Source organism: Xiphophorus hellerii, chromosome 12, assembly GCF_003331165.1.
Source record: "Xiphophorus hellerii strain 12219 chromosome 12, Xiphophorus_hellerii-4.1, whole genome shotgun sequence".
Classification (NCBI taxonomy): Eukaryota; Metazoa; Chordata; class Actinopteri; order Cyprinodontiformes; family Poeciliidae; genus Xiphophorus; species Xiphophorus hellerii.
This window is the reverse complement of record NC_045683.1, coordinates 17,469,363-17,492,699: the sequence shown is the minus strand read 5'-3', so window position 1 is coordinate 17,492,699 and position 23,337 is coordinate 17,469,363. Positions and strand designations below refer to the sequence as shown.

Genomic DNA, 23,337 nt, shown 5'->3' with positions numbered 1-23,337 from the left:
TGCTTTGTACTCAGTAGTGAAGGCGGAGAGCAGTCTGTATGCTGATGCCACAACTGCTTATGGCTAACTTGGAATGCAAACAGTTTTCTTCCCACTCAATAATAATATTAATGTGCACAGTTTTGTAGAGAATGCTTAAATCTAATCATTCTGCACAAAGGTACCTTCAGGTTCCCCTTGATCACTCTCTGCTAATATTCACATCTCAATCATCTTATTTCAGAGGGAGCAGCCCTACTCTGAACAGGTAGAGTAAAGCTCCTCCCCTCCAACCAGAGCACTCCATCGTCTCTATAAATGTTTCACAGCAATGCATGTTGGATGCACCGTGTTGCTTTTTCCCTGCCGTCGACATAAGGTTCTTCTAACAAGCCCTTTCTTATTCACATTACAAGCCAAGCTTCTCTAGTTGTCCTGTAGTTGCTTCTCTCTTTTTTTTTTGTGTAAAGTATTTCTGAGCAAAATTCCAACTTTTATTTGTGTTATGTTTCTCGTAAAAAAACAAAACAAAGCAAACGAAACCTTCAAGCCTGAGATTTCAGTGATTGCTGCTAAATGTTGAGCTTGCAATCTCCAGAATTGGATTTTAATCATAAAATCTTGATCAGGTCTCAAGATTTCATGGCAATCTGCTCTGGGTAGGAATTCTTAATTTCCTTTAATTCAGCACGTGAATTGATGGCTTTTGAATTTTGGACTTGAACAGGTATCACGGACTTATGACTCATAATTTGGAGATTTTAATTTTAATTGGTCAAACATTTAAATCAGGACGTGAAGTGTTTGTGACTTAAGGGGGATTTTAAAAAAAATAGTGATTTCTTTTTTATTTTAAATTTTATACATATATGTATTTTTTTTAACTTCGTATCACATCAAATATCTTCTCGTTGTTCTTTTCATATGTTAATAATTGCATATGTCATATCTTTTCAAAGCTACAGATTTTACTTTGTCACTGATGCAGGCAAGCAGCAGACCAGCTCATGTCCGACCACTTTCATGACTCAAGAGATCCAAATCACTGGAAGCCAGTTCCAGGCTAAAGACTAAAAGGAATTCTGCCAAACATATTGTAAAATAGCCTTGATTTACCATGAAATAGCACTGGCCTACCAGTCAAGAAAGTGAAAATAATAATTTCTTAAAAATTCAATAAAATGTGATTTTGCCAATTACTCACTCTGGGTTGAATACGGATGTTTGTCACATGAAATTTTTAAAAATTTAATTGTTGTGAATAATGTTGCTAGCCGTAGCAAAAGCTGTAAATGGGATTTTAGACTCACACTGGACTTGTACAAGGACTTTGTAGCTAAGACTTCAGACTTGTACAACCTTGACTCTGCGGGTTTCATTTGTGTAAAGTTTGTTGTACTTTGTTAAACAAAAGACAACATCTCTACCTGCTTTATTGCTCTCTGTATGAATTTCTGCACATTTCCTCGAAGCACTTTCTCTCCCTGAGATCATTTAGTATCTCTGTTTCCTGTTTAGGCTTCCTGTGGCAGCAGGCGGATTGGGCCAGTTTAAGGTTCAACGGCAGAGCAGTGAGCTGCTAATGGATGGAGCCTTTTCTCCACCTTGCCAAAGAATGGGAGCTATGGTGGCTTTCCAGTGCTTTGACGACTTCAAAAGGTCACTGCTCTCTAAGTGATTCATCCTGTTCAGCACTTACAGTGAACATATATATAAATAACAGGGATGTTACGTTTGTTGATCCTTTCAGGAATTTTGATGAAGTTCTGTCGAGTTTTGCTGAACAGCTCGTGGAGGGCGCTTCGTTCTTAGAGTCCTGCTCTAGTTTCTACGAGGAGGAGAACATGAAGGTGGGTTTGTCGTTCTGTAAGTGTTTGCCATGAAGCAAAAATGTAACCTGCTTCTGCAGCCAGGAGTTTCTCCTCTGTTCTCTACAGAACAACAGGGAGAACCCCATCCACATCATTAATGTGTCGATAAGAACAGCAGACACCGAGGACGACGACGCCTTGGTGAAAGCCTTCACTGCCTTCGCTCAGTCAAAGGTCAGAGGTCATGTCTGAAATAAGACTATCATTTTTATTTCAACTTTTAATAAGCCAAATTTTTATTCACATATATTTACAGAAAGCCATTCTTTTTGAGTATGGGATCAGGAGAATGACCTTTTTGATTACTCAGAAGGTAAACATTTCTGAAACTTATTTTCTATTCTCTTTTTTAATATATTTTAAACATTCATTTGTTTTTATAATTTTTAAACCGTGATCACTTCAAAATGATCATAATGCAGTGTATTCCAACAATTGTTGTATCACTTTTATTGTTTAACTATATTGTTTTGTTAGTTTTGCTTTAAAAGCCAAATATAACTCAGAATTACTAAAACAACTAACATTTATATTAAATTAATGCAGCTTGCTTACTTCTCCTGCTTTATTTCATTTAATAATGGGGTGTCCTTTGTCCCCACTGTCATGGAAGACAAACATCTAATACCTAAATATATAAACCAGAAAAACACAAGGGTAAAGATAAAATAAACAAGATAAGAGAAAAATGACCTGTATCTAACAACTTAATTATAACCACGTTTTGCCAAAGCTGCTGAATACATGTAAAGATTATTCCACATGTTTTAGAAAATGTTAGAAAATTTGTTGTAGTTAATTTTGTAAACTAATATTTGAATATTGAAGCAATATTTGAGCAGGTTTAATATTATACTAATGTAATAATGTAAGAACAAGGACTTATTTTAATAACTGCAGTCGAGGAGCATCTTTCTACATATTTTTACTTTTCCTGAATATTTTTATCTCATTGTTTTCTGTTCGATTCAGAGAGAATTTCCAAAGTTCTTCACATTCAGAGCCCGAGATGAGGTGAGTTTACTTTATCTTCACCACTGTAATAAAAAACAAACAAACAAAAAAAACAACACATTGGCCATCTAAACAGATGTGGATTCCCCCTTCTCCATTTTGTCACTTCTTCTCAGTTCCAGGAGGACCGAATTTACAGAAATCTGGAGCCAGCTTTGGCGTTTCAGCTGGAGCTCAACCGAATGAGGAACTTTGACCTGACAGCAGTTCCCTGCGCCAACAAGAAGATGCACCTGTACCTGGGAGCGGCTCGGGTCCAAGAGGGCGCTGAAGTGACGGACTACCGTTTCTTCATCCGGGCAATTATGCGCCACTCAGATCTCATTACAAAAGTAAGAAGAAACTCAACCAAGAAACTGCTGACTTGACTTTGTGTTTTTGTTAAAAGGGGCTGGGGGATCAAAATTGTGATAATATAGTTGCATCTGATGAGCTTTCTTTGTCACCAGGAAGCTTCATTTGAGTACCTTCAAAATGAAGGGGAGCGGCTCCTGCTGGAGGCCATGGATGAGTTGGAGGTTGCCTTCAATTACACCAGCGTTCGCACAGATTGCAATCACATCTTCCTTAACTTTGTCCCCACTGTCATCATGGACCCATCTAAAGTCAGTTTGCAGTTATTTCTTCTACTTACTGTAAATTATTGAAGCTTGCAGAAAGAGTGGTGTCTCATTTCATTTTGCTTGTTGGTTTATCAATAAAATTCACTACAGTTTAAGGTTGTGACTTGAAAAAATGTGTAAAATTTCAAACAATGTGCTTGACTTGGCACATCATACACCTTCGTATGATGTACAATGATTTAATTGTTGTATTGATCAGTTAATTATCAATAAGAAACCTTTCCAGTTTCTTATTGTATTTAATGTAATCTTTATTGCTTCACTTGACAAATTCTTTGCTTTTTACTTTTTGTTTATCTTTATTCTGATCTTTTGTCCATCAGATTGAGGAGTCTGTTCGCTCCATGGTGATGCGCTACGGCAGTCGTCTTTGGAAACTGCGGGTCTTGCAGGCTGAGCTGAAGATCAACATTCGCCTGACACCAACTGGAAATGCCATTCCTATCCGCCTGTTTCTCACTAATGAATCAGGCTATTATTTGGACATCAGCCTGTATAAAGAAGTCACAGAACCAAGCTCTCGACAGGTGAGGACTAAGCATTTATTAGAGATCTTGTTATCTGTGCTTTGTGGCTTAAATTCATCCCTTCAACTTTGCTCGTGCAGATCATGTTTCAGTCTTATGGAGACAAGCAGGGTCCGCTGCACGGCATGCTGATCAACACTCCTTATGTGACCAAAGACCTGCTGCAAGCCAAGCGCTTCCAGGCTCAAACCCTGGGCACCACATATGTATACGATGTCCCTGAGATGTTCAGACAGGTACTGCTTACTCACTGAACTGCACTTATTTCTGTTGTGATGACCTGCATAGTTTCACTTTCCTTAAATTGTTATTTCAGGCATTATTCAAGCTTTGGGTTCCTGGAGACAAATGTCCTAAAGACGTGCTGATCTGCACGGAGCTCGTTCTGGACCCGGAAGGTCGACTTGTTCAGATGAACCGGCAGCCTGCAGATAATGACGTAGGACGTTTAAAAGAACATCCAAATCTACTTCCGCCCTCTTCCTGGTGATTAAACGCTAACATTCATTCTTACGTTTCCCCTCAGGTGGGAATGGTGGCCTTTAGGATGAAGATGAAGACCCCAGAGTACCCCGAAGGCAGAGACATTATTGTGATCTGTAATGACATCACTCACATGATCGGCTCGTTTGGTCCTCAGGAGGACGAGCTGTTCCTCAAGGCATCAGAGCTGGCCCGGGCTGAGGGAATCCCCCGCATTTACATCGCAGCCAACAGCGGAGCTCGCATCGGACTCGCAGAAGAGGTCAAACATATGTTCCAGGTGGCCTGGATTGACCCTGCGGATCCCTACAAGGTCACTGCCGAAACAGATTTCTGTTTTTAAATATTTTAATTTGTGACAGAAAATGAGATATTATGTTTTGTTAACATTTTACTATATCTTTCTTATATTTTCTTCTGCAGGGTTTCAAATATCTTTACCTGTCACCCCAGGACTACACCCGGATCAGCTCCACCAACTCCGTTCACTGTCAGCATGTAGAGGAAGGAGGAGAGTCCAGGTGCAATACTTGCTTTACCTTCCAATAAAAGGACCTTTTTGAATGTCTGACTGATGCTGGAGAGCAATGTATTTCAAAACGTATTTTTGGTTTCTTAAGTAATCAGGGTTCTGGAAAAGTATGGAAAATTTTAAACGTATTATGAACTCTAATGTTAAAGCTCCAGCAGAATCAGGACAAAGTGAGACTTCTAATCATCTCTGGATTATGACGTGTAATCACCACACAGTATTTTAAAAAATCTCACCAAAAACTGTCTTCTTATCGTTGGAAGGTGCAAAAAAGAAAAAACAAACATATACAATACAGACCAAAAGTTTGGACACACCTTCTCATTGAATTCAATGAGAAGGTGTGTCCAAACATTTGGTCTGTACTGTATATCAGTGTTGCAAAATATCCAGATTGGTGTAAATGTAATAAATGTGCAGAAACGAGAGTGCCTGTACCTGTTATAAAAATTTATATTTTGATGCCATATTTTATTATTCCTAGTATGTATTATTATGATTTCATTGTCGTATTGATCAGTTAATTATCTAATTTATTATTGATAACAAGGAAAGTAATTCTTGTGTTTCACCCAGTTTAATCAGTAATCAATTTAAAATCATATTATTTGAAGATAATTTTTGTTATTCAGCTCAATCTGGAGCTGAATAACAAAACTTATGACTCACAAACCCCAAACTTTGTGAGTCATGAGTCCAACAGAGTGAACCACTGGCTTTAGAAGCACTGATACCCCAAATAGTGTAAGGAAATACACAAACTGCCCTTACACAGATGTTGTTAGAAAGGTTTAGTAATTGAGAAAATTAAAATTTGTAGTCTGGAAAGGTTTATAAATTTAAAACTCAAAATGTTTAATCATGCTGCTTATTGTGGAGCCTGGGTGATGCACAGACATGTCATTAATTTAAAAGTTTGTAAAACCGAATTAAGTTTTAAACTTTGTCCTATTTTGTTTTTTTAATGTGAGATAACAGTGCCTTGTTAATTTGCCTTTCTCATTACAGATACATTATCACTGACATCATTGGGAAAGACGAAGGTCTTGGTGTTGAGAACCTGCGAGGTTCAGGTACTATCGCAGGGGAATCTTCTCAGGCCTACGAAGAAATCATCACCATCAGTATGGTGAGGAGGACGTGTGTCTGATTTCTCTTGGAGGACAGAAAGTGCCAAGTCCTTCTGATTTTCTCCCTGACTTGCGCACAGGTGACGTGTCGAGCTATAGGAATCGGAGCCTATCTGGTCCGTTTGGGGCAGCGAGTGATCCAGGTGGAGAACTCCCACATCATCCTGACCGGAGCTGGTGCTCTTAACAAGGTTTGCTTTTCTGATTCCTCCTGTTTTTTTTTATCAGATTAAAAGAAAAATGTAGTTTTTAGAGAGTTTGTGGGAAATACCTTAATTTGTGCAGATGTCATGATTTTATTGTTTTTGCAGCATGAAGTGTTTTTTTATTGTACAAGGGAGCCAAAGTGAGGTGCTTGGTGATGAGAAATAGAAATATTTAGAGCTCAGTTCTGTTATAAAGTATATTGGTAAATGTTTTCTCTCTGTGTTGCACAATAATAAACTCTAAATACAGACTCATAAATAAATCTTAATTTTAAATGTAAGAAACTGAACAGAAATACAAAAGAACACTTTAAATAAATTATCATTAAGCTAACATTATCAATGGTAGTTGGCATGATAAAAATAACAATGGTGATGTAAATACATAATGATGTTGTTGTATTAAAGAGAAAAACCCAATATTCAGATAATTTATCTCTTTTTGACTTTTATCGACCAGTGAGTCTAGTGCAGATTTTTCAGGATATGAAGCACTTTTAACCATTATTCTAATAAATAGTTTTATTCTCTTCCATCAGTAATCAGTAAGCCTCTGTTTTTTTTTTTTTTACATCCAGGTTCTGGGTAGAGAGGTCTACACCTCCAACAACCAGCTGGGGGGAATTCAGATCATGCACAACAACGGTGTCACACACACAACTGTCCCTGATGACTTTGAGGGTGTCTTCACCATCCTGAAGTGGCTTTCTTACATGCCAAAGGTTCTGCCGGATATTTGGATCTGAACACAGTTGTGGCGGTCAGGTCATTCACTGACTTTTCTTTACATCCTCACAGAACAACCACTCCCCCGTCCCTGTTAGAGCAACCACAGACCCAGTAGACAGAGAGATAGAGTTTGTTCCTACTAAGGCCCCTTACGACCCCCGCTGGATGCTGGCTGGCAGGCCTCACCCCAGTGAGTTACGCCCTCCAAACAGTGTTTATGCCTAATGCTGATAACCAGCCCAATAATTTCTTTATTTGCGTGTAAACTTTTAGTGTCAAGAGGTGTGTGGCAGAGTGGATTCTTTGACCACGGCTCTTTCATGGAGATCATGGGGTCCTGGGCTCAAGCTGTCGTCGTAGGAAGAGCAAGGTAAACTGATCTGACATAGTCTTTGTGTTAAATTCATCTATAATATGGACATGTTTTCTGCATTCATGTAGGTTGGGAGGAATCCCCCTCGGTGTAATTGCTGTTGAAACACGCACGGTTGAGCTCACCATCCCTGCAGATCCTGCAAACCTGGATTCAGAATCTAAAGTAAGTCAATACCTCTAAAAATTTTCTTTATGAGGAGCTGCCTTTCTAAATAATAAAACTTAAAACTATGATTGTTTTTGTGATCTCATCAGGTTCTGCAGCAGGCTGGCCAAGTTTGGTTTCCAGATTCTGCTTTCAAAACAGCTCAGGCGATTTGTGACTTTAACCGTGAACATCTGCCTCTCATGGTCTTTGCCAACTGGAGAGGCTTCTCCGGGGGGATGAAAGGTGCAAATCCTTTCAGTTCTGCATTTTTTTCTGGTTGCAAAACTTTTAGACTGAACTAAAGCTGCATGTGTTTCAGTCTTGATGTGTGGATCATGAATGCCCTTTGAGAAACTGGGTTTTTACTTGTGCATTATTTAATTTTCTTTGTCGCTTTCTCTTTGTCACTACACATTTTAACTACATAGTTATCTTAGTCTAGTTTTTAGAGAGAATAATAATCATTCCTGGAATGATGATCAACCTAAAGATAAATGCAAAAACAGAATTTACAGTTGTGTAACAAATATTGCAGATATTATTTATGTAGTTTGTGTGAAGAAATGGGTCGAGGACTCATCCATGGGGAACACCCTTGTACATTGATAGAAACAAATACAAAGTAACTCCTGTAATAAAACTCTGTTGTCTATCAGAAAGATTGTTTCTGAAACACAGACTGTTACATTTGTAGAAACCTAAAGCTGTATTCTAAATAAGGAAGGATCAAATGTGCTTAAGACTTTTTATTTGTGAAACCTTTCCTCTGCTGTTAGCAAGAAACATCAATATAACTTTTATATTTTATACCGTCTCACTTTAGGTTAACTTTTTTCATCCTACACACTTGCACTCTTCAGTCTGTAAGAGAAGTTAACCAAAAGTAAGATTGCAAACACTACAAATTTATGTTGTAGCTCTGGAGTAACTTTGTTTTTTTTATTTTTTTGTTATAGATATGTATGACCAGGTGCTGAAGTTTGGAGCCTATATTGTGGACGCTCTGCACACTTTTCACCAGCCAGTGTTGGTGTACATCCCACCCTATGCAGAGTTGAGAGGAGGATCCTGGGTGGTAATAGATCCCACCATCAACCTGCTGTGTATGGAGCTCTATGCTGATAGGGAGAGCAGGTATATTTTCTAAATGGTTCTCGATAGAGATCTGTGATTATAAACATATTCTTTATACTTCATATTTGTGGTCATTTTATTTGATTCAGAGGTGGCGTGCTGGAGCCTGAGGGCACAGTGGAGATTAAATTCAGGAGAAAGGACCTACTAAAAACAATGAGGAGACTCGATTCAGTCTACGCCAGTCTGGTTGAGAACCTCTGTAAAGCCTTTTTTCTGTTTCTAATTCCAAAAACATTCTCAAGTTCACATTTTACATTAGATGTAAAAAGACATTCAAGGTGTAAGACCTTCTTTTGTTATTTCAGCTTCTCCAGAACTGTCTGACAAGGAGATCAAAGAATTGGAGAAGAAGCTTAAAGCAAGGGAGGAATTCCTGTTGCCCATCTACCACCAGGTGGCAGTGCAGTTTGTCGATCTGCACGACACTCCGGGCAGAATGCAGGAGAAAGGGGTGATCACTGTGAGTTATGATATGACTGAAAAGTATAAAAGTCGGAAATGTTAAGGTGAGTAAGCTTTTTAAAACTAATTTGACCTTTTCTACTTTTAACAGGATATTTTAGACTGGAAGCAGGCGCGGACGTTCTTCTACTGGCGTCTGCGGCGGCTCCTGTTGGAGCAGGTGGTCAAGTGTGAGATCATGGAGGCCAACAAGGATCTCAGTGACGGACACATGCAGTCGATGCTGCGGAGATGGTTCGTTGAAACGGAGGGAACAGTCAAGGTGTGTGAGTGCATTCAGAGCTTCAGCACTTCGGCAGCTCATACAGAAAAAAAACACAACCTATGAAAAAAACATTGTTCACATTTCTGAATCTTTTTGAACAGCATTTATTTTATTAAGATCATTTACTTGCTCTACTTAATTAAATTGACAAATTTCTAAATGGTTGTATTGTTGAACTACATTTAGGCATGTAGTAATAAAATGTAATTGAAGCTGAACTGAACTAATGTGGTGTGTGTCTGCTTTTACAGGCTTACCTTTGGGATAACAACCAAGCAGTGGTGGAGTGGCTTGAGAAGCACTTGTCCACAGAGGACGGCACCCGCTCAGTCATTCGAGAAAATATCAAGTACTTGAAAAGAGAAAATGCTTTAAAGCATATTCGTGGGTACGTTCAGGGTATCATAGAGGACATCATATTTAGTATGTTTGGTTTCTTGATTTTAACTTTGGATATGAGAATGTTTGCCTAATATCACATTTAGTTTTAATACAGTTATTTCCCTAATTATGTAAAAACAAAACACATAACAGAAGTTTTAAAATAACCACAGTCGATTTTAATTTAGACTTCACTAAATTCTGCATTATGTTGACTTTCCTTTCACTGCTATAATTGTGTGTTTGTGTGCAGCTTGGTGCAGGCCAACCCTGACATAGCAATGGACTGCATCATCCACATGAGCCAGAACATTTCTCCCTCCCAGAGGGCCTCGTTGTCGCATCTGCTTGCGACGATGGACACCACCAGCACCAGTCCCAGTTAAGCTCTTGGACTTTACCAGGTTGTGTTGTTAAAAACAACAAAATATTTTTTGTAATAAGTTGTACTGTTGAAAGTTGCAAGCACAGAGTCGCTTTAGTGTCGAAAGGTCCAGGACGTAAAGCTAATCGAACATTATTGGGGATTTCAGCACTGAAGTACTTGTATTGCTTTTGTACCAAAAAAAAAAAACAAACGCACAAGGACAGTGTTAGAAAGTCTGAGCTGTTGAGTCACCTTTTAATGTTCGCCACGATCCACAAGTATGTTAGTGCCTTTTTATGTTTAAATGAATTGTTCAGACATATTACCGTTTCAGTCCAGGAAGCCTTCTTCTCCATTCAACAGCCTGACACTGTAATGCACACTTCACTTTGCTGTATTTAGCATATCAGGGCTCTATGTTATGACTTGAAGTCAATGACGTTTTGAATTTTTGGATTGCCTGAAGCATATTGGGGCTTTATAAAATACAAATAACTTTAGTTTTGGCCTCCAGTTATTGTTTCTAGTTAAACCTATAATATAACGTGAGTGTTTGTCTTTAAATGTTTATAGATACAATATAAGGTCAGATGCCGCTCTTCGGACTGTTTTAATAACACTTTTGAAAAAAGTGTGTCAAAGAAAATGTCAAAGTCAATCAATTTTTTTTCTCTTGTTTGGAATATGAAATATGAAGATATAGAAATTATAAAAATGTAATTATTGATGATTGTTTTCAGAACATTGTATATCATACCGTTTCTATTGATTCTGGTTCTCGTATCATTTGGAGTAGTGAACTCTGTTGGCAAAATAAAAATGGCTTCACGACAACATAAGTATGAGTACTCTCTGGCCGACTGATTTTATCACAGTGGCAACGTTGCCACACCTTCTGGCCGTAGACTAGACATAGATTTGAGCAAATTATGTTACATCAAGGGATTTTATGCCGGCTATAAAACATCCTCAGGATGAATAAAAACTCTTCCATGGTTGGTACAAATTTCCTATGACAGATGGTTCCTTTAAGTACCTGATTTATTGGACAAGTAAACAAAAGTACAAAATGCTGAAGGAGCTAAATAATGAGCATCTATCGAGTTCAGCATTTTAACACTGGTTTGTGTTTTTGTTCTCTGTTTTAGCTATCTGCTCAGGTGCATTTCAGTAAACTAGTTGGGCCACTTTTTTCCTTTGCTAATTTCAATTAAAAACGGCAACATATATTATGTAGAGTACTTGTATTTTGATGATTAGTGTTCAGCTATTTAAATATTGAAATTCTGAAAGAAAATACAGTAATTACATGAAATGGCATGTAGAGCATCCTATGCTGCACACAATCATGAGGAAGAATGCTGACTTGAAAGTTGCAGTAATTCATTCAAAAGGAGCCCCAACCACATAGATTTCAACAGATAGACATTTCTGATTTAAATTGTTGTGTTGGACTTATTTAACATTATAATTTTTAAATGAACTTTTAATTGTAATTCCCGTAATCAAAATGAGCAGAAATAAATGTTTAAAATATGCCACTGTATGTAAAAAATATATTAGTTTGGTTGTTCAAACTGAATAACACAAATAAAAAACTTTTCAATAATAACCAAATTTATTAAGATGCACCATTACATGTCAAAGGTGTGTCATTGTGAAGGCTCCTGAACATTTATTTTATTTTTGGAGTGGTATCTCTATTGATAAAATCAAGTTTTGTTGGTAGTAAACATTAATTGCCAGATTAGATCCTCAACTCCACAAGCTGACTTGCTGTTACTCTAATCAAAAATCAGCCCTCACATTACTTTTTGATGTTTTTGAGCTCTTCCTGATTCTGGCTTTTTACCTGAGGATGTTTTTCAGTCCAATATCATAAATGTGTTTAAATACAAATTGGCTTATTTTTGTCCATTTTTTATTATGATCACGTCAAACAGCAAAGCAGACATCTTTCCTCCAGGCTTGTTAATAGTGATGTGTGGAGGAGCGGTGACTAAAAGCCGGCTTACTGGGTGTTTTGGAATGATGTGGCTAACACCAACTTCAAACAATTAAATATGTGCAGCAAAAGATTGATAGGCTTCACTTTCTCCAGTTGTCTTTTATAAATATAAATAAAACACAGCAATAAGGTCTAGCACAATACAACAGACAAGCGTTTTTGATCTACATCACAGAAAGGAGAATGATAGAGGTACGGGTAAAAGCTCATGTACTTGCAGCTCTCCACACAGTCTTTGTCCTTAAACAGGTTTTTCAGTATTTGCTTGGCAAAACTAAAGATTTTAGGTCTGACATATTTCATCTTCAGGTCACCATTTATATGTGGTTTTAGTTCCTAAAAAGCTGTTCTCTTGTTGAATAAAATGTTTCTCTCCAGGTTCCCAGAACGTTCACTTCTTCAGAAGAAATCAAACTTCTTCAGTTGGCGTCCAAAAGAAAGGTGGAAAGAAAAACCCCAACAAATCAGAGAAAATCATTTAAAAATCTTTTAGGAATTAGTTTGGCTTCTTTAAAGCAGGGCGATGGGTTTGCTGGTGGGTTGGCTGGCCATGTACTGGGAGGTCAGGGGATCCTGTGAGGTGTAGGAGGCGTACAGCCCCGTTACTTGCACATCTGACAGCGGCACGCTCCCTCCGCTGGAGGCCGGAGGGAGGCTCACCGATCCCAAGTCACAGTCTGATAGTCGCAGAGGGGAGTTACTGAAGGTGCCCAAGGCATCCAGGTTAAAGCTGTCATCTTTCATTTCTTCCCACAGATTACCTAAAAAACATAGATGTCAGTGAAGTTAATCAACAACACTTATTTGTTTGCTGATATCTAACACCTACATAGATACTTCTTTAATAACTGATTTCAAATCATTTGAAATTAAAACAAACTTTATTGGTAGATGACTGGAACACAATGTTTTGCAAAGGTAGTCAAATTACTACAATGTTAAATTTAAAGGATTCTGAAATTTAAAAAAACATTTTTTTAATGATAAAGAAGAAATAAATGTTCAACTGATATAGTCTCTGTTTAATTCATAATAAATGAACATCTTTTGTAAGGATGTCTTGATTTTGGCAATATATATAATCTGTTTTAAAAGCCATTTCTTTTGAGATGTGTCAATATTTTAACCAGGCAGCACTTGTGAGGATGCATAAATATGTAAAAGAAAACAGTTTTTAAACTGTCAAGGGCCAAAAGTACCACTATCTCCACAAATAATCTCTTAAATAAATTTCTAATAATTTTGTGATTGTAATAAATAACATTGAATATATTCCCCAACATTGTACCTATGATTATTTTAATGTTTGTTTTTAAATATTTTAAGGAAGGATTAATTTAATAACAGTATGTGTTAATGCAATATGGTATTCTGAAAATCACATATCATTCTTTTTACATGCAGGAAATACAAATTTCAATCATTTCTTTCTTATTAATATTTAAATTATGCTTTTAATTACTTTAAATCTCAAAATAATATTTATCGCATTTCCAGTTTTGATTAAATAATCAGAAATAAATCAACTTAATGATACTTTAATGCAATGATTTGTGTTACGATATTAAGACAGCAGTGTCTTTTGTTGGGAAACGGTTTCCATACAGCAGGTCTGTTTACCTTGAAAAGCAAAGTCCATGATGCTCGGGTCCAGTGCGTCCACCTCTGTGTTCGTGTCGCTCTGCACACTGTAAAAATCATCAGGAGGCTTGCTGGGCTGCTGGGTGAGCGGACTGTGGGAGAGGTCAGGGACCGTGTGCAGGGGGGGCGTCTGGGCTGGGGCCGGGGACATGGGGCCCAGGCGAGCCTGAGCATGGAGCTGAGCTTGAAGCTGGTGGTGCTGGTGCATGGGCAAACACGGCAGAGACAGGGTGACTATGGGTTGAGGCTGCATCTGGGTCGGGACCGGCAGCGGGAGACCAGTTGTACAGCCGGCCAGCCGGGTCATTCCGGGCTCTAGAGGCTTCCGTCTGCAGTTTTCTGGGCGGTCGGTGATCAGTTTGTCCAGTTCGTCTGCAGGAAAGCAGAATCGACTGTCAGACTTAGTCAAAAGCATCACATTTGAACTTCAAAATTTCACCAAATATTTTTCTGACCTGGGTTAGCCATGCTGCGGCGAATAGCTGGGAGATCTTTACGTTTCCACTTCTGCATCTCTTCCTCCATCTTGTCAATTTTGGCAGGGTTCAGTGCCCACAGGCAGCCCTTACGGGAAGAGCTGCTCGTTTTGTTCTCCACCTTCTCAAAGCATTTATTTAAGGACAGGTTGTGTCGGACTGAATTCTTCCATCCATCAGGTGCAGTCTGTTAAGAACCAACATATCATACAATCAGCCACACTCATCACTTGAGCATCACAGTTCCTTATTTTCACTCCATGTTTATCTGTAATTTGAAGAAAATCAAACCTTGAAATATGGAAAGTGTTCCTTCATAAAGCTATAGATCTCACTAACTGGAAGGCTCCCAGTTTTACTGTTCTTTAAAGCCATGGCGATCAGACAGCTGGAAGAAAATAACATGAGTTGAGTTTTGTTCAAAGCAGATCAGACGAATAAAAAGACTATTTTTGTGTGTGTCCACCTGTAGGAGTAAATTGGCTTGGGGAAAGACTTGGGCTGAAGCTCCTGTTCTTGTGGGGCCAGACGAGGCTGGGTGAACAGACTTTGGTTGTTGAAAGAAACATTGCTATAAAGTCCACCAGCTGAGCACTAAAACAGAGGAAAGTATAAAGAAGCTGTCATTTTGTCATGTGATGGGGAAATAGTTATTGAAAATATTAATATTTGTCTCTGTAGATATCTTTCTAATTTGACTGTATTTTGGTAGCAACCCAAGTTTTTCATACATTAAAAAAAAGCAAAAGCAATTTAGTTCCTAAAAGCATGTACAACAGAGGGATACACATGAAGAAGCACATAACACTTTTTATGCAAAAAAAGCATAAAAAGTCAAGAGCCGGCTGAAGTTGTCTGGTGTTCAGAAAGCAGCCTCGTGTCCTATCAATGCCCATCAGTATCAGCTGGTTTAGTCTGAATTGATAGTCTCTAAAAAGGCATCATAAACACACTGATTCCATTGATTACTCGCATATTAATGTCTGAATACTACAGTGTATTGGTACCATAACCCTGAAGCTGCAGGAAAATTATTTAAGTTCAACATAGTGCTCCTTGTAAGATTTCTGACAGACTCCAACAGATAAGTGACAAGAGTTTATTTTTTTGACTTAGCAGTTTTTTCTTGTTTTTTTAATAATAAGTAATGCACTCAATCACAACGGCTTCAACTTTTGTTCACTGCACAAGACTCCACGACTGAAGAAAAAGTTAGGTTTAGCATGTTTGAAGATTGTGGCTAAACATATGAAAAAAAACTTTGAAATACTTGGACAATGTAGTCAGGTGAGAGAGAATGAATTCAATTAAACATACAATAAACAACCTAAAGACTGCAGTGCATAGAAGAGAAACCCATAATGTTTAAGATTTGTGTGACTGGATGAGTAGAAAATCACACCAAAGCACTGAATATGACTAGCTTTTACATACAGAAGATGTAGAGAAGGTGTCATAAGGCACGATCATTTCTTATCACACTTTGGATGGAGTATTGGATACTCTTATTGGAGTATCCAATACTTTGCTTTTATGTGTCACTTCACTTATTAAACATAGCCTCATTTGTAGACGTCATCTAATTATTTGTATTTGATGATTGCTTTGAATGTTATGAGCATCCATAAAATTTCAATGGGCCTCATTACACAATATTTTTACAATCACTGAAGTGTGTGATGCTTATTTTGCTAACATTATTACGCATCTTTAAAATTGTGCATTCATAGAGTGTCACCTGTTGACCGGTTTGGGTTAGAGAGTACACCTGTTGGGATGCAGGCTGGTACACTGAGGTAGGACACTGATATCCTGGGGAAGGCAGTCCATTCATGGAGAAAGGAGACATCTGTGAATCAAATGCAGGCACATTTTTAATCCAACTATGCACCATGATTAATAACACATATCTTGTCGGGCTGTCATTACTCACACTTCCACTGTGGGTGTTGATAATACTTATTCCCAGGGGGCTGTGCTGCATGTTACTCTGAAGGTGCAGCATGGAGCTCTGGCTCACTGGTATCGTCATGCTGTTCAGTTGAGCTGCACAGAACCAGAACACAAACATTCAGAAAACTGTCTCCAAAAGTGCGTCTTTGCATCCAGCTGCTTGTTCTCTTTGTAGTTAGACGCTGCAATATGACTGTTCTCAAACTTCTGAAACAGCTGCACAGCTAAAACAAAGTCTTCCAAGAACCAACACACTTATAGACATTTTAAAAGTATAGTTTAAGAGAAATTTGGCTCCGTCAATGTTGAGTTTTCTATTATTAAAACATAATAAGTAAACAAAAATGAACAAAAAAACAGCTCCTGTAAAATGCAAAACTCTGACCTTAAAATCCAATGTTGCTGCTTTATTGTTGGGTATTTGTATCTCATCAAATCTATTTTACACACTTAATCAAACTTGAAAGAACACCAAGTTCTAACTTGTTCATGGAGTCAATAAATACAAAATAGCAAGAGGTTAAAAAGTAACTTTTGTTTAATCAGATAAAAATCTTAAAAGTACTCTTGATCCTTTCTCTTTGAATACTTCAAAGTTTATCTCGACATTGTTTTCTTTTTTACTTTTACCATTTTATATTCACCATTTTCAGAAAAAACGTTTTTTTTTATTAGCAGTAAATCTAACAGAATTATGATATTGCATAAAATTGTAACATTGTAATTAAAGATTCTATGTAATTTATGCATCTTACTTTATGAGATGACTGGTAAGAAATACTGGACTTGTACACAATATTCAAAATTTTTTTTAGATGTATTGGTATTTAGTTTAGCGTAAATGTCTGATATACTTGCAGGATTAACTATTTCTTGAAAGCAACTTGTACATGTCAATCAGTCACACAGACAATTGTGTTTTCAGTGGTTCAGTTAAATATTTAACCAAAATACAAGAATAACACTGTTTAGTTAACTCCTGAACTAGTATTGTAATATCAAAAAAATTATTTCCACATTTTAGAAAGGATCGTCAGGTCTATGATGGATTTTTTTTTTCTTATTTTTAAAAAATATTATCTTTTAGACCCTGTTCTCTAGGTTCAGATAGTTTTATTTTCAGTGTCACTTCTTTGGTCCTCAGGTTGTCATTGTTTCTCATGCTTTACAGATGACCTGTCCAATATGCGTAATCTTCAGGTGAACACTAAAGGACTTGGCAGAAAGTGGGTAAAAGGCAGGCATTGTCCAAAAAAGATGAAAACTAAAAGAGCACTTTGGAAGCTGGCTTTTGATCACAAATACAGCAATTTAAATGATTAAAAGAAAGTTAGAGGAAACTATGCAAAAGTATTCATTTTAATGTAAATCTATTAAAAATAATTAACTTTAATGATGCAGAGTAATTCCAGAAATACAAACTACAGTTTTGTCGGATCTTACGGTTGAATTATTTCATATTTTGTCAAGTTAAAACTTCAGTCTATTTTATTTGCATTTCTTGTGGAAGACGGTACATAAATCTGAAGTTTGAGTGAAATGAAACTATGTTCACAAAACTGAAAATATGAAAAGTGACCATTTATGTTCTGCGCTCCTGACTCAGAACTTTGAATCATGTTTTGCTGCAAAAATAGCTAGTTTGTTAGGGTATGTTTCCAGCAACTTCATAGTTTAAGAAATCTTTGTTCGTTCTCTTGAACTTTTTTGTTATTAGCTCAACTTCATTCGTACTGGGTGGAGAGCAACTCTGAACATGTATTTTGAAGTCTTGCCACAGTTTCTCAAATAGATTTAGGTCTGGGCTTTAATTGAAACCTAACACATGAAAAAACTTTTAACTTAGCTATTCTACTGTGGTTGTATATTTTTGTCTTTTTGTTCTATTGGTAGGTGAATGTCTGCTGCAGCCTTAGGCCTTTTGCCATCACAAACTGCCTTTCCTCCAGGCCTGACCTCTGTTGACCTTTGTCGTTCTTTCCATCAACTCCAAGCAACTCCATTTTGTCCCTCCCACAGCATGATACTGTTACCACAGCTTTTCCTGCTGGCACAGTGTCTATTCAGTGATGTGCCGGCTTAGTTTTCTTCCACACATTGCATTTTGCATGTGATTTATGGAGTAGATCACCAGTACTAGCGCAGCCGATACAGTCTTCCACCTAAGCTGTGTATATCTGCAGCTCCTCCAGGGTGTGCTGCTTCTGTGCTTCCTGCTCTCCTTATCCTGCCTGTGTATTTAGGTAAATGCCAGTGTCTTGATTGGCTCACAGTTGTGCCACAGTCATTTTTGAATGACTGATGGTGAAAAATGCTTTATGAGATATTGAAAGGCGGCATAATGTTTCCCCTCCTCTTGTGCTTTTAACTTCTCTACAACTTTCTCCCTGGCCTGTCTGCTGTGTTCCTTAGTCTTCAATATGATATTTATCCGCTGTTCTCTAAAGAACTTCAGAGATAGTTGGATTTATATTGAGATAAAAATGTACATAAATGGACTTTATCTACTAATTAGGGCAACTACAGTAGATTTTATTTGGAGGTGTCCAATTAAAGAAGGATGAATACCAATCCAAGGTATAAAGTTTTGATGTGTTTGGGAGCCAATAACATAAAACTAATCCATGAGAATAAATCTGTGATTTCTCCAATCAGAGAGCTGGTGCAGTTTTGAAATGTTGTCCCCTCACCTGTCTGTTGCTCCAGCAGACTGCCCTGGGAGGGCCCGTTGCTGTGGCCTCTGCCATCAGCCATCTGCTGTACCCTGGGCATGTCCACCGAAGTGAGCCATGACAGGGACTGCAGGTCCCCAGGGAGGTCCTCCACCCTCAGCTGGGAGGGGTCCGTGGTCAGAAGCCTTCAAGTGAGGAGAGAGGGGGATGGGAATGAGCTTTGCGGGGTTAACATGGCTGTCAGTTCAGGCACACTTAGATCAGAAGGGCAGTTTAAATCTAAACACTCGGATGGAGCATTTTTATCTCTGACAGACAAAACCATCTGAAGGGTTTTAACAAGGAGAGACGGGGATGAAAGCTGCTGAGCAGAGCTCTGTTTTAGCAATTCAGGATTAAGCGTAAGAAGATTAAACACAAGGGTTATTTAGAAGTGACAGTCTTAATCAACAATAAGGGAGTTAAATCAGCTTTTTTTATTCAGCGAATAAAGTTCTGTGATTTTATTAACCATGTGGACTTGCTTGTTTATTTGTTTTGACCTGCACATTCAATCGGTTTTTTTGTTTGCTTCTACTTTTAATATTTTTAAAGGAATGATTTTACAAATTCTTTGATAAATTATCATCTAAATTGATTTTTATTTTTGCTCAACCAGTTGGCCTACAGTTTACGTCTTTTTAAATGGAAAGGCTTGAAGAGAAGAAATGAAAGGAGAGGAATCCTCTTGAGTCCTCTTCAGCTTTCGCAGCAAACACACAATGTTCTGCAGTTTGAGTCTCTATGACAACACAGACAATTCGGTTACCTCGTGGGTCTGTGGACAGTGTGGCAGTACACCACCCCCTCTACATCTAGACACCCAGCATATCTTCAAATAAGAAAAAAAAAAACAGTCCTGTGTCAGGTGACCACGGACTTGCCTCACCCATTGGCTGAATCATAAGTAAACAACACATGAGATCATTTGAAACATGGGACGGCGGCACATGTTGCCTGAAACAGTTGGCCCCATCTATTGAAAAATGATCACCTATTGTGTCCCAAACGACAAATCTGCCCAGTGGCACGTGTCTCCATTGTCTTCCCTGAAGCCTTCCTTGATTGTCTCTGTCATTTCTTTTCTTTACTCAGTCCCTTGCATTAATCTGCTGGAATGACAGCCCTCACATAAGAGGGACAAATAGGATGCCATCTGCTTCCCTGTCCCTTTCCAGCCCCTATCCGCACGGGACCCCCCGTTTCCCAACCCCCCACCATCACCCTACACTAACGGCGAGCTCAACGGGCCTCAGGCAGGGAGACGGGGGGCGTAAATGTAGTTTTAGGTCAGGTCTAATGTGTTGACTGTCTTAGTTGACATCATTGATGCCAGGAATCACCACCAGACATCTAAGACGCTGGTAGTTCACATCCCAGATCACTTTTTTGTTCCCATAATTTTCTTTATTTCACTTTTTTTTTCCTCACAGGTGATTTATTTTTACTTTTAATTTTAATAAAAGGTGACAAAATTAATTAATCCAAGTCCTAATTATACATTTACAAGTCAATCTTCCATTCTTTGCATTCAAAAATATCCTTTACTACAACAGATGAATATGTAATAATAGAAACCATTCAACAGTTGACAAATTAGGGATGTTCTCACACCCCGTCTGTCCCTAGCAGAGCATGGAAATTGCTCACTGATGCAAAAAATTTAGCTGGTGTTTCCATGTCTCATCCTAACCTTACCTCTGAGTTCAACAACTCTAAATATTGGCCCTCCTCCTTCACTGCAACAGCACACCCCCACCCCTGCTCCTTCTTTTCTAATTGGGAACCACTTGTGCACACTGGTGACCCAGAGCGCCCCATCTCCCCCTGAGCCGGGCAGCCCAGAGGCTCAGGCTCTCCGTGCGCAGACAGCAGGAGTGTAAACAGAGCTGATGGTTTCTGACAGATCTATTCAGAGTGAAAATCATTTATTCTTCTGGATTTTTTTTTTCTTGCTTCTCTTCTTTTCATGGAACCCCTTCAAACAGAAAAAGAGCTGTCCATCTAACACTTGTTTTAACATTGTGGATTGGAATAATTTCTACCACAAAAGAGTTTGTTTCATAAAATCTCCTTACATATTTTCATATTGAAATATGTTTTACTATTTAAAGAAATAATACCTGTAGTCCTGTGGTGACGGATGATGCCCAGCATTGTCAATTATTCCTGACATCCTGGAAGTTATTCCACCTTCTATCATTTCCTGGGATGTGTTGTAGCCTTTTGCTGCAGCACAATACATACAATTATTTACACTCATAATTTACATTTTTAAAAAAACTAGCTATGTAGATGTACTCATCATTGCACTGTCCAATGCAATGATGATCAGTGATCAGTGCATGAACATTAAAAATATGTTTCACAGCGTATATAAAAATCCCCAAAAGGCAACAGAAAATAAAATACTGAAATAGGAATGAAAAAAATGTTACAATGAAAAAATGTAAAAATGGCAATCTTTTTAACAACATTTCTGTTTGCATAAATGTTTTTTGTTTTTGCAGTTAAATCTCAACTGCTTTCTAATTCCACCTTTATTTCCACACAAAACACAGACTGCCTGTGCTTACATATGACTTCATAGCTGCCATTCTCTAAACATGCAATAAAAATGTGTATTTTCTTTTGTTCTTCATTGAATAACATTTTTCTTGCAATAAGGAGATGAAGTTTAACTCTAAAAATATTTGAAGTTAATAAAATAACCTCATCTAAATATTCCACTATACTTAGATACTTAGAAACATCGCTTGAATAGTCCTACCTGTTTTGGTTTATATTGAAGGTTGTGTGAGCTGGTCCTGAGCCCCTCTACTGTATCCCACTGTGTTGGACTTGATTCCTCCAAGAGCCGTTTTTAAATTTCCCTCTCTGGAGCTGTCCAGCACTCTGACATGCGCAGTAGAGACCTGAGCAGAGCGCTCTTGTTGCCCGGAGGCAGGAGGATCCCCGAGTTTCACAGCTGTTATTGCACAGTCTGTCAGCATCCAGAACTTTACCTGCAGGTTTAGAAAATCAGGTCTGATGTTCACTTTTTTTTATATCCTACGGGCAACTGGTGCGCGCTTCCTATTGAACATCCAGCTCCAAACTGTCAAAATCACGTTTTCTGCGTTAGTTTTCAGACAGTAATTCATAATAAAGGCTCGGTCCTTTCAGATGAAAGACTAACTGGAGGAGTTCGCGCATCTTCATACAGGTTTCCCCGTTTTTCTCATTACCTTTACGCTTGTCTCATCAGTGGCGCACAGGTGCGTCTCAGTAGTAAAAAAAAAAAGCATCACTGTAGTCCTTAAACCTGCTGAGTTTTTGTAGGTAAGTTGGATTTTATTTTGAAATAGATGACCCAGACAAGAAAAAGAGATCCTCATAAAAATAAAAATAAAAACAGCTAATCATTAAGTATACGTGGTGCTCCTCCTCTCCTGTTTATTCCCTGGAGTTACTTCGCTGCGCTCGGAATTGCTGCAACTTGTGGTAGCATCTGTGTATATGAGTGTGAACTTTTTTCCTCTTCTTTAATTTCTCCTCCTTTGAGGAAGTGCTTGTAGATTATTTGCTTCCCGCCGCAGAGGCCGCGTCCTGCTCCTCTCAGCAGTGGGAAAAAGGAGCCCGGGAGGCGGGTAAAGGGAGGGCAGGGGGCAGGGTGGGCTGCTGCAGCGGGAGGCGGCAAAAAGCTCAGACCAGTCTGCAATACAAAACAGGGTGTTTAAAAAATGTAATGGATTGTCTTATGTTTTGAAAAGTTTGTAGCAGTTACGAAATTAAAGTATATTTTTTCTTTATTATTATGGTGATTTATTATATTTATATATTTATAAAAGAAACAAAAACACGCCGTTAGGATTTCTAGGTTAATCTGACAATATAGAGCTTTATTATTATTATTATTATTATTATTATTATTATTATTATTATTATTATTATTATTCAACATCAAGCATGAAATCTTGCTCCAACATTTTTAAAATTTGTTCTGCTTTAGAGTAAACCAGAATAAATAGCGGACAAATAAATCAATCTGTAAAATCCTATAAAACAGCCGTAGGGTGCAGCTGGTTTGGACTTTTAATGCAGGTGAAAATATGAAACCAGTTGGAGGTTAAACTGTGACTTGGAAATTAAGGATAGACCGCACTATCGGCAGTATCAGTCCCATGGGACCCTACAGATGGCCTGTCACAATAGGCACAATCAATGATTACATGCATGAAGGTAACGGACAAAAACAAGACCGTCCTCAGAGAGGGGATCCAGTAGGTCCTAAAGCCCGCGGGGTTGTGATGTTGGAACAGGCTGCTTCCTCAACTTAG

At 38.2% G+C, this 23,337-nt stretch overlaps 2 protein-coding genes across 10 annotated transcripts in view; one reads left to right on the top strand and one right to left on the bottom strand.

Moving 5' to 3' along the window:
• acacb (acetyl-CoA carboxylase beta) overlaps positions 1-11,068 on the top strand; it is a 28,804-nt gene extending 17,736 nt beyond the window's left edge. For 7 of the 8 annotated variants that reach the window (XM_032577969.1, XM_032577974.1, XM_032577971.1 and 4 more), the window contains 26 exons: positions 224-247; positions 1,498-1,638; positions 1,730-1,829; positions 1,917-2,024; positions 2,107-2,163; positions 2,823-2,864; positions 2,981-3,196; positions 3,314-3,469; positions 3,811-4,014; positions 4,095-4,250; positions 4,331-4,453; positions 4,541-4,810; positions 4,921-5,018; positions 6,038-6,158; positions 6,240-6,350; positions 6,944-7,087; positions 7,164-7,284; positions 7,368-7,464; positions 7,536-7,632; positions 7,725-7,860; positions 8,574-8,751; positions 8,841-8,953; positions 9,060-9,214; positions 9,308-9,478; positions 9,733-9,869; positions 10,116-11,068. In XM_032577969.1, the coding sequence (XP_032433860.1) occupies positions 224-247; positions 1,498-1,638; positions 1,730-1,829; positions 1,917-2,024; positions 2,107-2,163; positions 2,823-2,864; positions 2,981-3,196; positions 3,314-3,469; positions 3,811-4,014; positions 4,095-4,250; positions 4,331-4,453; positions 4,541-4,810; positions 4,921-5,018; positions 6,038-6,158; positions 6,240-6,350; positions 6,944-7,087; positions 7,164-7,284; positions 7,368-7,464; positions 7,536-7,632; positions 7,725-7,860; positions 8,574-8,751; positions 8,841-8,953; positions 9,060-9,214; positions 9,308-9,478; positions 9,733-9,869; positions 10,116-10,248 (3,409 nt within the window). In that variant the 3' untranslated portion in view covers positions 10,249-11,068. The remainder of the gene's footprint in view (positions 1-223; positions 248-1,497; positions 1,639-1,729; positions 1,830-1,916; positions 2,025-2,106; positions 2,164-2,822; positions 2,865-2,980; positions 3,197-3,313; positions 3,470-3,810; positions 4,015-4,094; positions 4,251-4,330; positions 4,454-4,540; positions 4,811-4,920; positions 5,019-6,037; positions 6,159-6,239; positions 6,351-6,943; positions 7,088-7,163; positions 7,285-7,367; positions 7,465-7,535; positions 7,633-7,724; positions 7,861-8,573; positions 8,752-8,840; positions 8,954-9,059; positions 9,215-9,307; positions 9,479-9,732; positions 9,870-10,115) is intronic. The other variant, XM_032577970.1, reaches the window with a different exon arrangement.
• Positions 11,069-11,828: 760 nt separating this feature from the next.
• On the bottom strand, positions 11,829-22,603 carry foxn4 (forkhead box N4). 2 transcript variants are annotated; one of them, XM_032577978.1, is made up of 10 exons: positions 21,789-22,603; positions 21,142-21,247; positions 18,998-19,164; positions 16,288-16,400; positions 16,093-16,203; positions 14,821-14,948; positions 14,646-14,742; positions 14,334-14,541; positions 13,858-14,250; positions 11,829-12,998 (listed from the first exon to the last, which is right to left on the bottom strand). In XM_032577978.1, exons 2-10 carry the CDS (start codon positions 21,219-21,221, stop codon positions 12,748-12,750), a joined length of 1,548 nt encoding a protein of 515 aa, XP_032433869.1. In that variant the 5' UTR covers positions 21,222-21,247; positions 21,789-22,603; the 3' UTR covers positions 11,829-12,747. The 2 variants fall into 2 exon arrangements, with proteins under 2 accessions (XP_032433869.1, XP_032433870.1); XM_032577979.1 differs by having other exon boundaries at positions 16,123-16,203.
• Between the last annotated feature and the right edge of the window lie 734 nt (positions 22,604-23,337).

What these genes read in the sequence shown, in the direction of transcription:
- foxn4 (XM_032577978.1), bottom strand. Translation starts at nt 21,221, where the DNA reads ATGATAGAAGGTGGAATAACTTCCAGGATGTCAGGAATAATTGACAAT. An exon ending in CCGTCACCACAGGACTACAG is followed by an intron (nt 19,165 to 21,141) that starts GTATTATTTCTT and finishes CCTCACTTGAAG; the next exon opens with GCTTCTGACCACGGACCCCT. An exon ending in CATGGACTTTGCTTTTCAAG is followed by an intron (nt 12,999 to 13,857) that starts GTAAACAGACCT and finishes TATGTTTTTTAG; the next exon opens with GTAATCTGTGGGAAGAAATG.